This window comes from Fulmarus glacialis, unplaced genomic scaffold (assembly GCF_000690835.1).
Source record: "Fulmarus glacialis isolate BGI_N327 unplaced genomic scaffold, ASM69083v1 scaffold4675, whole genome shotgun sequence".
Lineage (NCBI taxonomy): Eukaryota > Metazoa > Chordata > Aves > Procellariiformes > Procellariidae > Fulmarus > Fulmarus glacialis.
In genome coordinates, this window is record NW_009212202.1 from 35,851 (window position 1) to 51,074 (window position 15,224).

General features: G+C 40.6%; 1 protein-coding gene across 1 annotated transcript in view; it reads right to left on the reverse strand.

The window, feature by feature from the left end:
• Positions 1-15,224, reverse strand: part of LOC104076782 (MICOS complex subunit mic25-a-like) — a gene marked incomplete at both ends in the record, with an annotated part of 75,042 nt that overhangs the window by 26,568 nt on the left and 33,250 nt on the right. The window contains 2 exons of the mRNA XM_009577780.1: positions 9,544-9,627; positions 15,179-15,199. Coding sequence (XP_009576075.1) covers positions 9,544-9,627; positions 15,179-15,199 — 105 coding nt within the window. The remainder of the gene's footprint in view (positions 1-9,543; positions 9,628-15,178; positions 15,200-15,224) is intronic.

Here is a 15,224-nt window from a genome sequence, read left to right on the forward strand (position 1 = left end):
GGGGGGGGGCGCGGAATCCAGGCACTTCTCAATTGACCCAGGCATGCAAGCTCACAGCAACCTTGCAGTTTGAAATTATATAAGCAAAAATTTGGCTTCTGTTCAGAAGAACGGGGAGGGAGAAGGAAAAGGAATTAAGCCTTTTTTCTTATGAAAAGACCTGAAATGCAGTAATTGGAAAGGAAAAGAAAGGCTAGCTCTTCTCTTAAAATAACCTAGTTATTACAAATCTTCTCAAATCAGAGGCTTAGAGTTTTATCTCAGCTCCTGCATCTCCTTCTCCCATCTCTCGCTCCTCTGTGGCCCCTTGGAGGCTGACACAGATTAAGTGGCCTCTCTGTGTTCTATGGCTCTGTGGCCATTCCTTGCTGTCGCTGCTCTCTGTGCAGGGCAGCATCTTTTATCTGATGGCTACTCCACTGGTGAGTACCGACCAGGGCAAAACTCTCCACGTTTGTCAGGGTTCGACTCTACAGAAGGCAGACAGTTCCAGTGTGTATGAGATGTATGTTTATTATTTTTATTTAAAACAAAACACAAATTCAGCCATTATTTCATATTTACTTACAATGGGGCTGGACTATGAATGAGTGAGTCGGGTAATCCTCATTTGAGTCAAGGTGTTTAATGGTAAACTGCCATTGGGATTATTCTTGGTGCTGCAGAATATATATCCAAACCACGAGCTAACTCCAAAACCAAGCAAACCCACCACTCATCATCCTGGGATCAAGAGAGTCTGTTACAGACAAAGCAAATACCAATTGCAGTGGCTTAAGACCTCATGGTGAGCCTGATGGTGCACATACATTTAAGAACATTAAAACATGTTATTTACAAGCTACTTCTGAGTCACTCTAGTCTCTTGGGAACGTGCATTATATGTTCAAGAAATTGGAATAGCTCTTTTATTTATGTTTCTTTAAAATGACTGGCAGATGGGGAAAAACCTTCAGAGAAGTGGCCCTAGGCTGTCACGAAACATGTATTTAACACACCCACAGTAAACTACTAAACACACTCACTTCAGAAGGTACAGCTGCCGTAAATACAGAGTAGTCCCTTTTTAAAGTCTGATCTCTGGACTACTTAATTCAGCACAAATTTGAGATGTTCTGTGGAGTCTGCCCAATTTACAGAGTAATTATTAGCCATATTTTCCATTAACATGATGACAGCATATTCTGTAAGGGCAGAGCCATAATTTTAAGGACCTTTTCAAAATGAGCCCAGGCCTTGGCTTTATTTTTAAGTCACGATAGTGATGCCTTTTTTCCTGCCACATGTGGAAGGACCGCTGTGGGCTGAAATAGAAATCTCAGATTCCCCCAAATCAGGCTCCTATGCAAGTAGATTCCACACACAGAAGGAAGTTTTGTCTACCTGAAACAATTTCCAAGACTCAGTCTAAATCTGGAATATCCCATGAGAAGCACAAGCTTCAATCATCCAAATCCCAGCAGACACACAGACTCCAGCCTAAGGTCTGGAACATATTTAATCAATTCACTGTGCTAACTCTACAGTTTCATAAAATAGCCAATACTGCAATAACAGGGCCAAAAATTAATTGTACACTGGTTGGCGAATTACACGGAAACAGGCAGCACTGGTATTTATTGCAGCAGGATAATGTAGTTGGTGCTAAGGTACAACTACACCACAGTAAAAATAGGTGAGAGACAGTGTGTCTGCACGCATGTGTATGTATGTATGTGCATGCGAGCGCTGCTTTCCATTAGAAAAGTAGCACTGGCTTTACTGGTAACAGTGCTACTTGTATATATACATATTTATAAATACCATTCTGCTTATAAACAAGCATATACACAGCACAAAGAGAGAGAAAACAGAAATTTAAACTATTAGGCAGTAAGAAAATTAATGAAGGGAAAATTGGGTTGAATAAAAAACGGCAGGGGAGGGTATCAGAAATATTAGATAATGGGGAAAGCTCTCAAAAGTAAGACAAAAGCACCCCTTGTTTTGCTCTTTTTGGACCAGACTTGACAAATACTCTGGTGTTGAGTTCTAACAAAGAGACAAGATCACATTCTAGGTCTTTTTGTTCTGCCTTTAACAAGTCTTCATAGTGATACACTGATGAGACCAGATACCAGATTGTTATCTAAATTCAGCTGCTAAATTCAGTGTTAAGACACTAAGTTCAAACCACACATTGCCACATTTATTTCACAAGTCGAGCCTGAGGACGGATTCCTCCAAGATGAAGCAGCCCATAAGCACCACTCTGTCCCTCTGCAAAGGTACTCTAAATGCCAGGGAAACAAAATCACCGTAAGGCTCTGACAGTTCACCCTTCAGCACACAGACTGCAAACGCATCCCTACACTAATCGTCCAGACTGAAGGGGAAGCAAACACTTAGTTGCTGTTTGCATAGAGGCTCCTTGTAATTTGATGTCATGTACTGTACATCAGTCAACACATACTGAAGAGAGAACACACACTGCAGAGAAGGCAGAGAGGCAGTGCTGACATCTAACACATTTTATTTACCCTGTTACAGATGTTCTTTGAGTTCATCAAATTACCAGTCAATTTATCTGATCTCTAAAAGCTGGTGTACTGAGGTATATTAACTACTAAACTTTAAAAGCTTTCAGCAAAACAGCCATTAAATGGGTGAATTGAGCACAGGGTACTGGAAGTCAGTTTGCGAGCTGGCCAACGGCAACAACGAAGCAACCTCTCCACGCAGACAGGGAGACAACGGAGAAGCATTAGGAAGGCAGCCTCCCCTAGATGCTGTTCAGTCCTAACAGATACTGGTGGAAAAAAGAAATTACGGATGCCGTACTGCCTCCTCCTCCCCCAGCATGACATTTAATGTCTGTGAATAACTGAAAAGAGGAAGAGGATGGGAGGTCAGAACCGGTTCAGACAACAATTTCAGGTTCGTTCTTTTTTCATTTTGTTCCCGTTCAGAAATTTAACGCGCACACAGGACAAAATCTTCAGTTCTCTAAATATCAAAGGCTGTGCCCTGAGAGACTGCTAGAGCCACCGCCACCTGAATGACAACGTCCACACAGCCTTGGACAGACAGCCCAAGCGACTGGGAAGCAATCTGAATGATTAGGATGGATCTTATCAGCCTATTTCAGAAAACTATACTGGGGATTATTCTTCTTGTGTTCAGAAGATTAAATCAACAGTTCGACGAACTGGGTGTTTCGTTATGTTGGTCCACTGGCCTGAAAGGCAAACTGCTTTTTTGGATCACAGCTATTGTAGGTTCACATCAAGCACCACTGGTTCTTTGGGAGGAAGGATTTGCAGCAGGGGCAGGGGATGAGATGAGAATTGAACAAATTAGGTAAGGAAAAAAAAAAATGGAAATTGTAAACAATATTGTAAGGCTCGATTACAAAGGCAGGGACAAGTGATACTTCTGAAAGAGAAACACATTTTTTGAGACCAGAACTTGGTTTCACACTAGCTCTTCTTCCTCAAAGTACCCCACAGCACTGGCTAGAGCAGTAAGCCAGTGGCTGGCAATACAGTGACTGGAGGCAAACAAAGCAGCCCTTACACACACAGCAATAGCTCACATGCAGCCCTAAGATGTTACAGGCCATTTTATTGAGAAAGTAAATGGTGTCAGTGACACCTGCCAAGACACATCAACTCATTTAAGAAAAGGGCACTGAATCTTTAACGCCCACTGAGAGGGCAGAGGGTTCGGTTGAAGATAACACCTCAACACGCCTTCCTTTTTCAAAGGTAGGCAAGTGCTCTCTAGCTCTCGTGGATACAGACACAGCCTAGGATCCCAACTCAGGGAGCTGATTCCTCATCCCCTTCAAAAGAAATCCCCTGCCACCTTTGGCCATCAGTTTGTTCAGCTCCGCAGAATCTGCTTAAAATTGATCATGAAGACCCAACATGAACATATTTTCTGGAAGGCTTTTTTTCCCAGGCTGCTGTCACTTTCTCTGCAGAGATTTTTATTGAGATGAGCTACTGGCCAAAAAGCATAGAAATGACAGTGGACTCACATGTAGGGGTGACCTTGGTGCACCAGAAGTGGGAGAATGCTCCAAGAAGAAGGATCAAGGCCAATAAGAATAACAAACAAAAATAAGTTCGCCTCCTGTTCTTTACACATCCTAAACGCTTTACAAATATGAATTAAATGGTAAACGCAAGGGCAAAAGGAGATTAATTTAAACAAACCAAACAAGGTGAATGCCACACACAAAATTACGTGATTTGTGAAGCTAAGCAGAGAAAAAGGTGCAGTCTACCTTATTAATTAAAAAAAAAGGTATTTGTTTAATGCATTCCTTTCCCACTTGCATAAATACTCTACAGCTTATGAATACCTCTTGTGCTACTTACTGTACTGAAAAACTACAAGCAGAAAAACATTGCATATTAATGCACCCACTGCTCACAGTAGTCCACAGCCACCTAATAAAAGATAACATGGGAGCCAGAGCTTAGGAAAATCCAAACAAAGAAGAGACACCCATCTGTAGCAAGGAGTTTACTTCATCTGCCGAGATTACCTTCAGTCGTTCTCTGCCATTTTACACTACTCCAAAGAGCTGCCCATGTTTTGCTATACTGTAGCACTGCCCTTAATCTTTGTCAAGCTAAACCCAGTAAGAGATCAAACAGCAAAAAGAGTCAAACAAATATTTACTTGGGAGAAAGTATACAACTAATATGCCAAGTGAAACCTCCTGGCATCTGAAGGGTTCCAGGAGAGACTGCATTTCTTTCTTATTGTACTTTTTAAAGGATGTTTCTACCATTTGGAGAAAGCAGGACAACGCATACACAGAATCCTTAATAAAAATCCCAGTTCTGAGCTAGTATATATGTTAACTATTTATACCAAGCTCCCTCCATCTCCCTCCCTGCTTCTCAGTAACATATAAATGCATGAAAGAACATCATCTTCTCAAATTGAGTGTTTCTAAGGTTTTCCTTACAGATTATTAGGTCCAACTCTCATTCTTTCTACCCAGAGAAACACTACAGTACAAAACCTCCTTCAAAACAGTTGAGAAAACACCCACTTTTTGTGAAACGATTCCAAATTACATTGATGAGATGTAAAATTACTCTAACAAGTCAAAGTTAGAAGTTTAACCGCTTACAACAAATTATCCAGGTCTCATTACTGGATTACTTATTCGAGATTAGACAGTCACATTGGAAACACAGGTGTGGAAGGGAATGTCTCTATCACCAGCTCCAAAATCCTGCAATTACACACAGTCATATAAGAAATAGTCAGTTCAAAGGATATATTCCCTGTAATTTTCCTGATTACCAAAATAGTTCAGGCACTCCAAAACAAAAACATACAAGCAACGCAAGAGACTGAAACACGTAACTACAATGAACTACCAGAGTTGAAGTGAGGAAGACCAAGGGCATCACCAGTGTCCTGATCCTCTGCAAGGAATTTGTTCAATAAAATTTGATTAAAAAAAAAGTCTAAAAAGCATGCACCGCACTGCAGGCAGAACAAAACAAAACCTACCACCCCTTCACACACACACAACCCCTGACAAACTGATAATGAAGGGCGCAGTGGGGAGAATACCTCCCAACAACAAATCACAGCACTGGTTTAATCCCAGCACAGCTGGGATTCATGCATTCAAATCTGCACTCAAAATAGCTGAATGCTGCGAGTAGCAGTAGCGCGTGGCATTTGCTCAACACAAGTCAGAAGTGCAAATCAAGCGTTAGGCACTACAAAGAAAGAGAACGAAACAGTGATTCTGATACAGCTACCATATATATTCATGGTCCACCTATATCTTGAGCACTGTGTGCACATTTCTGGTCCATACCTCTCAGGGAGGATTAAATAGATGTGGAAGAGTTTCAAAGACGACCAGCCAGGATGATCAAAGCATTTGGGGCAAGTATACCATTGCCCTCCTCTTACACTCATCCCTGGACATCCGCTTTCAGTCACAGTCAGGACCAGTATATTGAACTAGATGGATCTTTAGTGTGACACAGCACTGCTGCACTCACCGTCTTAACTTCTTCCAGTGCTTTAGTAGAAGACGTAGGGAAAACCCCAAAAGCTGAAACACTGAAATTATTTTGTCACACACACCCTTTCCTGTAAAAATTTTAATAAGACTTTCTAGAGAAACTGAGTTTCTCAAGATCTATTTGAAATAAGATACACCCATAGTTCATCTCATGCAAAACTACAGGCAAAGCCTTTTTAGCATTTCTATAGCTTTAGTGTTTCACAACACTTTGCCCTCCCATTATAAGCTATTCCATCATATAGATGGAATAACTGAGATAGATGGACTAAGTAATTGTTTCAAACTCCCAAAAGAGAAACAGCTATTAGAAAATGAGTAGGTTTTTGCTTCCAATTCTGTGCTCTGTCCAGTAGATTACAGTACTCTTTCAGAGATTACAAAATAAAAGGATAATATATTCAACACAATCTGCTGCATTCAGGGAAACTACTGAGTTCAATTCTGGTCAATACATCTCAGACAGAGCCACAAGGGGGAAAGGGCCCAAAGACAAACAAGTAGAATGAGAAACCTGGAAAAAAATCATTCATACAAGCAGAGGCTGAAAAGGTGAGGTCTGCTCAGCTTAATGGGAAGGTGAAAGAGGGAACAGAAGTCTACAGGTAATGAATAATGAAGAGATTTTCTTTTATCTCTTCAACATAAAGGGTATTAAATGAAAAAAAAGTATTTGAAGCTGGTAACAGAGAATTTATAGAGTATATAAGTTAACCTGTGGCACACACTGCCACATGGTACTGGAGGCAAAGAGCTAAACAAGGCTTCAGGAAAAATGCCTGAGACAGGTAGAATAACGATGGCAGTAATCCAAGTTCCATTACAGTGAATAAAAATACTGAATAAAAATAAACTCTTTTGCAGCAGGGCATGTGTCAGCCTCCGACTGACAACACTTAGCAATACTTTTCTCCAAGTTGTTTTCCAAAAGGTTTTTTTGTATTTTTGTTTTGGTGAGGTTTTTTTTGCATCTTCCTTCAAAGCCTTTGAAAACTGACCACTGTCAGAAGAAACAGGACAATCTCCATGTTTGATTCAGTGCAGCAGCTACTAAGTTGTAAGGAGTATATAACACCACTATTCTATTATATCAACAGTTTAAAACATCCTTCAAAAACTAAGTCTCCTACTGCTGAATTCTGTTATCATGCAGAAGTAGGGACAAAGCCAACCTGACGTTATAGATAGGCACAGCAGGGAAGGAAAGGGGCACATTCCTGATAGCCTGGTCCTTGGAAGGAGAAATTTCAGCTTTCTAACTCCACACTGAGCCATCACATCCATTCACTCCCAGCCCAACACCTCCGAACTACCAGTGACCACACGCCAAGTGACCATCCCCTCTGAAAACAGCGGAGAAAGCAAACTTCCATTTCAGAGCTCCTCCCCATCTCATCCCCTTACCGAGAGCTTTTTTCTAAAGTATACACACACATATATACATAGATACATAAAACTATATCTAAGCCTGAGTTGGAAGGTTTTAGCACAGTGGAAGGAAAAATAAATAAATAAATGCCAAGGTCTGCGTATATTCAACAAATAAAAGCAGAATTATATAAAAGCAACAGCTAATAAAAAAGATTGTTCTGTGCTGTGTTTTCCATCTTTCCAACCATTATAGGAATAAAATTATCCACAGAAAAGATCGAAAACCTTTTTCAAAACTAATACAATTAAGCTTTATTACACTGTTTCAAGTACATTTCTCTCCTCTCCCTTCTAGCCCCCACCACCTCCCACTCCAATCTAGACTAACGGTTGGAGGCATTCTTCTATTTTATTACCAGCAAAATGCTAGTGTTCAAGGGTCAGAAACTATCTAGTCTTTCAAGAGAGGAAAGGAAACCTGTCCTTTTTATCTACTTGCTTTTGTACACGTAAGAACTAGAAGATAGTTTCTATGCAGCTCTGCAATTTGAATAGGACTATGGGAAGGCCACCTTACTTCCCTGAGAAGATCCTGCACTAAAATATCCATCACCTTGTTTAAAAAGTTACCCTGCAGCAAGGGACTTGGACCTGAAAAGGGAAACACAAAACACAACAAAAGACTTCAAAAAGAGGACAATGCAGCCTGGACACAAACTTCTCCCCACTCCACTGTCCATAAAGGACAGACACACATACAGATTTTCCCTGCAGTTTCCACTTCATGAAACCACATCCAGAGAGAAGAATATAATAGAAGCACACAGCATGAGACCAAGAAATTGCAAAAATTCCCTTTGCGTATGAACATATGGACAACTGCGATAATTAGAACGATAGCTGCTAGATTGTTTGCAATTTCACTGAACAATCCCCATTATCTAGAAATAGAATTTAAAAATCTGAATGCAAGACTGAGTGGTAGCTTTAATAGTTTATTTTTTAATGAACTGTATGGATTAAAGTGTTGCAAAATTGTATCATGTGAAATTGCTCATGGGCATGTTTTACCATCAATGGCTTAAAAAAATGCTGCATGGACAATCATGCAGAAGCAGGGAATGAGATGGGGAATAGATGTGCCGATAGTTTCCTACCATTTCTATAATCTGCAATTTTCCATGTTCCATATTCACCATCACGCTACATGTTGGTAGTAAAGCTGATTGATTTCTCTGTCTCTTTACAACCCACCTTTTTCATTGTTTGCATTTCTTTTTAGTCGCATAACACAACTACAAGTTGGATATATGCAACTCCCTGTCAGGAGGTCTAATTGCTTCAAATTGGAGAAGATTATTCTCCACATTTATTAAAAAATAAAGACTACTTATAACATTATTTCATTTTGCCAGGAAGTGAAAAATGCATTAGTTCATAAGGAACAGCATGGCTGCTCCTATTTTTATGGCATCAATTTTTAAAAACTCATCATGGAAAACAATTAAACAGAGAAGCAAATCCCACGTTTAGGGGAGAGATTCAAATCCCTAAATGGATTTTCAAAGGTCATTTCAGGCTTAAAAGATGCTTGACAGTGTCTCTTTAAATCATGTTCATTTCAAAGGCTTATCCAGCAAGAAGCAGGCAGTGCACTGCAGCACCATTCTTTGAACTGTTGGGTTCCCCAGAGAAAAATTAATAATACAACTTTAATTCAAATTTATAGCAAGATTTGTGGGTTGTTTTTTTTTTTAATTTAGGAAAGGATTTTTAACAAAAGGAATAAAAAAAACCAGGGCAGTTGTTTTTTTCAATTTAGCATGCACCTAAACTCCATAGTGAAAAAGAAAATAAAGTTTGAACTACTAGAAATCTGTTTTTAAAAATCGTCCAGTTAAAACCCCTTTATCTTTCAAATGCAAGTTGCTCAAAAGATTTGGTTTGTACAGCTTTTTCATCCCTTAATTATGTAAGGGGTGGGGGACAGATAGATATTGGGAGCTGACAGTTCCAGGTTTCAGCGCAATGCTTCTTGTTTCTCTACTCTTTGGATCCACACAGATCCACATCCGATCCCATTAGTATGCAGAGGCCACAAATAAAAGACAATTTAGCCTTACCTTCCTCTCAATGCGGGCCAGCTGCTCTTTATAGAAGGCCTCTTGCCGCTTCAACTCTGCCTCCCTGCCTTGTAGCTCCACGGCCTGGGAAGAAGAACAAAAGCGCATCAGTAGAAGAAGAAATTAAAAATAAAAAGTGTGAGTGCAAGGAAAGCGCATGGGATGCACACTGAAAGGAACTAAAAAAAAAAAATCATTGCTTAGGACTGGTGTATGGGATCCCTCTCGGTGGAACTTCAGTACTGCAGTTCATTTTGGATTATCCCCACAAGTTTGAAATGCTCTTATTAGTATCATACTCAAACTCATAACCTTGATTTTATTTCTCCTTATTAAATGAAAACGTATAATCATAAAAAGGTGACACCTTCCTATCACCTTTTTCAGGACTCCACCTTATCCAAGTCTTTGTTTTTCCACGAATCATGGTTATTACTCCACTTCAATGTTCTTCACCTTACCTTGAAAATAAACCTCAAATCCTCCACTTTATAAACACTTGCCCTTTGGAGAGTCAGAAAACTTCTACAGATGTAACACATCCCTGCAATTATGAGGAAAATCCAAAATACAAGGCTACATTGTAACATTTTTATAGCAAGACACATTCTCACTGACCATGCATTTGCTTTTGCAGACATACACGGGACTACCCTGACAATTAAGTACTCTCTCTGTGCATACACCACCAGCATGCCCAGAGTTCCTCTGGCTGGGTGACGCAGATTTGGAAAGGAGATGGCTGTCAGAGAATTTCTCTTCCATCTTCCAAAGTATAACTGTGACACTTCCAAAACAGCAAGCTTCCAAAACAGTGTATACAAGCACATGCTTAAGCATAACCTGGTCATCAGCTAAACAGTGCTCAATTAAAAAAAAAGAAATCTGTGTGGTTACAGCAACAGCTTTTGCCTTTTAGCTTTTTACAACCAGCAGCACTTCATTGCATTCCCACCCCTAAGCTGAACTCACATTAAGAAAACATGGCATCGATGGAACTGAACCAAACTTTTAAAGTTTAAAAATAACAAGCAACAATAGCAAGAAGAATGGCACTTGGTTTTCTTCCCCCATCCTGCCCCAAAAATCTCTGGGGCCACATAAGTTATCAACAGGCAGAAGACCTTTCAAAACCAGAATTGCTAGTCCATTTAACATGAACACAAACCCTGCTAATCTATAGCATCACAGCAGCATTGCTCTTAACTACTAATGATGATGGTACAATCACAGAGAACGCTGGTCCAATATGATTAAGCAGCTGGGACAGAAACATCCCCGTGGGCTCAGACCTGTCATTTTACAGCCAACAGCCATTGTTAATGAGAAAAATTACATCTGAAAGCAAGTTGCTGTGCATTTCCTTCTTTCTCCTCCCCTGCTGATGGAAATACAGTGGTATAATAGGGCTTAGAAGATATTTTTAAGATAGGCAGTGAGGGACGGTCGATAAGTAAGCAAGAAAAGGAGTACATTAAATAGGGGGATTGTAGGGGTGTGGTGGTGGTGTCTGTTTGTTTTTAAAGGAAAAAAATATTTTGGTCCCCATGTTTGTCATCCCAGCCAACAGGGCCACGGTAAGGCACAAACACTATAGACTCATATCTAAATCCTCTTTCTCTCAAAGACACTTGATTAAAGGCAAAATCTCTGGCTTTGTTTTAACCAGAGCTGCTATATATCTTCCAGCCTGCAAACTGGCTGAAATACAACGGGGAGAGGGATGAGAATGAGCTGCCCCATACATGTAGCCTGACCAAGGAGATACCACAGCAACAATAGCGGCACTGATGGGCACTTTCTAAGTGCCAAAATTATCACCATTTTCTGATAAGAGAACCATAGCTATCCTTGTGAACCAATATCCATCTTCTATACAGAAAAGGACTAAGCAATTTCAACTGAAATGAAACAGATGTAAGAAGAAACAGACCACCAGGGTGGTCTGGTGGATGACCAAAGGACCCTGATTCTCCTGATGATTTTCTGCATAACACCCATAAAATCAGATTACTAAACAAGTGACTTGTATTTCCTTAAGGAGAAATTAAATAAGGAAAAGAAAGAAGAGTAACATAGTATTGACCCGTCTGCACAATTCAGATGGAAGGTGCTTTTCGTGTGAAGTATAATACAAGGGAAAAAAAAGAAAAAAAAAAAAAAAAAAAAAAGAGTCAAAAGATGAACTCTTAAAAACAAGAAAGTTTCTGCTTAATCTAAATAAATTAATTATGTGGCAGCGCTACTCTCCCAGGGTAGCAAACTATTCGGGGGGGACAAAACCAATACATGTAACAATACTGGTGGGCAAGAGGCTTTATTCTGTTTCTGGCAAGACATGGATCCGTGTACCCACACACCCACTAATCTTTTCAACCTATGAGCTTGCCTGACCTCATTCACCAAAAAATTCAGCATATTTATCTATGTGACACCTCTGGAAGGGAACACAAACCAAATACCTAATCTCTCAAGTAGGGTGCTGAGATGCAGACACACTAGAGGTGTGCTGATCTGCATGATGACGACCTATGGACTCCCAAGCAGACCTGACTTGAGTGGGATGCCCACAGTGAATAATGCCTTCACACCAATGCACCCTGCAGCAGACAGACATTCTGCTAGTGACTTCCCTAGGGTCTTTCAAAAATGATATCAAAGAATCAAAACCAGATCTCCCAACTGCAGACTACAACGTCAGTATACTCACCGTCCTTCCCCCTAAGTAATTTCTCCTGTATTATCTCCCATTATGTCCCACTTATTGCCCATAAGTTGTATGATGAACCAGAGGTTGCAGAGAAAACTTTTACTCGCAGCTCAAACATATTTTCAATGCCTTGCTTATTTTCAAGAGCTGCTGATGTTTCAGAGCATTGAAGTATACTGAGAAACATTCTATTTGAGACAGATCTGCTTGAAAGTTGCTTTTTGTTTCCCTCTATGCCCAGCTATTATTACTAGAAACCTTAGTAGACTTTATGATGTTTGAAGTATAAATGGTGTCATTTGAAATATTGACTGTTCCAAACTGGGTTAGGCAACAAGGGAAACTTTGTATGAATACAGGATATTTATTAAGAGTTCCTCTAATCCTGCTGCTTATTCCCTACCTGAAGTCAAAAGCCTGTGATGTCCCAGACAGAACTGGCTGCTATGGAGATGATTACAATTTCACAGGGGATTGAGATTGCAGGTGCCAAACAAAGCATCAGATACACTTTTCAGAAACGCGTTTAGAACTAAAGAAGGAAGGAGAAGAGAAGACGTGCGTGATAACACACTGGTTTGAAAATCTTATATCAGAAAGTTGCATTTCACATCCACGCTGCAGAAGCTACATCTGAGCTTGAACATATCATGCAAGAGATGACCAAAGCCAAGAGATGACATCTAAGAAACTGTAGTGTAGAACACAGCAGAGAGTGTGATATCCAAGGACTATGAAGACAGAAACAAAAGAGAGGGAGAGGAGGAAGAGCATAGTTAGTTGTAGCACACACGAATGCACCCAAAACTTAGAAAGGTAGCATGGGACAGCACGTATTTGCAAAAGAGAATGTATGCAATAGGCAGTTGCCCTCTGTACAAAAACTAGGTGTAAGATATATTCAGGAAATGCTCAAGAATTCCCTGTGATGGTGTCAGAAGTTACAAGCATTGCATTCTTACAAAAGGACAGTGAAGGTATACTACTAGCATGCTACTACAGCTTCCACGGGCATGGATCCATGGACTGGTTGGGGGCTCTTTCAAATTCTTCCTACGTGTTTTATCTTTACACTTTTTCCACAGTCTAAAGTTTTTCAGGTTATCTCAGTGCTGCTTTGAATGGTGACAAAGAGCTAGGGCAGAGTCATGTGTGATTCCCTGCCTCCTCCTCTCCCTTTATCAAGTGACCCATTTAGAAACAAACTGTGAAAGCACATTTCTAAAGCTATGCATTACATACTGGCTCAACTAAAGAATTCAAGCACTGGCCTGCTAGCTGACAGGCAGGCCAAAAGAAATATTTTACAAGCCTCTTAATTGAGGTAATGAAATATTACTGGTTCATTCTCTATGAACAAAGCCAGACACTCTCAGCCTCATCCTGAACTGACACCAACATGCAACACAGACTGTGCAACTGATCTTCTAGAGCTGGGCTTCACTCTAGCTACATCCATTCACAGATTAGCTTTGGCTTTGCCGACCACAAAATATCACCAGATTTTTATTATTTTTAATCACAGTCCTTTCTCATCACCTTGTTAAACATGAAAACTAGGAAGGAAATCTGCTTGGAAAAAAGGGCTTCTTGGCAGGGTCAGATTACAGTAGGGAATGTGGCACCCAGGAATAAAGTGCAGCAATAGCACAGCCCACAGCTGACGGCTACCATCAGGCTGTCTCTCTCTGCGATACTGTTGGGATTCGGGGAGAGGGCATGGAGAAGACTCTACTGGAGGAAAAAAACCCCACCCCTCCCTTTGCAAAGGGCAAGTCAAGCTAGAAGGAAAGGTCCATACCCTCAATCTATAAAGAAATTTCTCAAAGGCAAGTCATAGCACTTGGCAAGATTATTGCAAAAATATTTATCTTCTTGGCAAAACACGTTCACCAGTCACAGACAAACTAGTGAGATGACGCCCAGAGAATCAATCAAAGGCAATCCAGGGAAAGAAGCTACAAGAATAAAGGAAAGGTCCTTAAGTCTCTGTCAAATGCCTTGTTTCTACATCATCCTGTCTTTGCTGAGAGGAGTTATCAGCTTCCCCCAAAGGTATCCAGTAACATCTCTGCAGCAGCACAGCAGAGATGTTTTGGCTGGGTACCTCAGCTTGCCACACTTCACAACTGCAAATTCTTATACCTCATGCTTTCCCATGTCTCTTCCAGTCCTGGTAGCAGTCCAGGTGGCAGGGGAGAAAAACAAATGCTATTAAAGGCTCCAAGACTAGAAGAAGGAATTGACAGCAATGCACTGAAGAACAGAACTAGCTCCAAAATTAGCTAGCTGGCATGTTCCTGACCAAGCCTGAAGGGAATGGCAGAGCTGAAAGGGCAACACTGAAACAGCAAGAGGCAGCTGGTGCACATCATGCCTGAGACTGAACAGCAGAACTTTACAGGGAGGCTTGTACAGGACAAGTAACCATGGGGGAGCCTTGACTCAACTTCCACTTGCATCAGCAAAAATATCAGCACTACTGTGGAGCCACCTGCAGTCACTATTCCAAACACACAAGGCGTTCAAAATCACTTGCATTTTGTCCTTTCTCTAATTCGGTTGAAGGCAGGTGACTGGGTTTTGTTTTGTTTTAGAACCCAGATGCAGACTCATAGCCTTAATAAGCAGTACTGGTGTAACCTTCATTTCTTCCTGTTTCTGTTACTCTCTTAGCCAAGAACACACATCACCAGATCGAGTTTGGTTTCAGCAGCTGTAAGCTACACAAAAGGAACCAGCGAAAATCTTTATGGAGGAAATAATATGCAATTTTCTAGCTGAACACCTTTTAAAATGTAATGACAGAAAATAAAATCCTGCATCTGTGCTCAGCAATAACAATCTGTACGCGCGCAGTAACAACATGACACTTGGAATAAGCAAGATCCAGACAAAAAAAAAAAAAAAAAAAAGAGAGCTTACCCAGGCGCCCAAATCCGCAGGCTTGGCAAAAAGAGAGGGGCAAGAG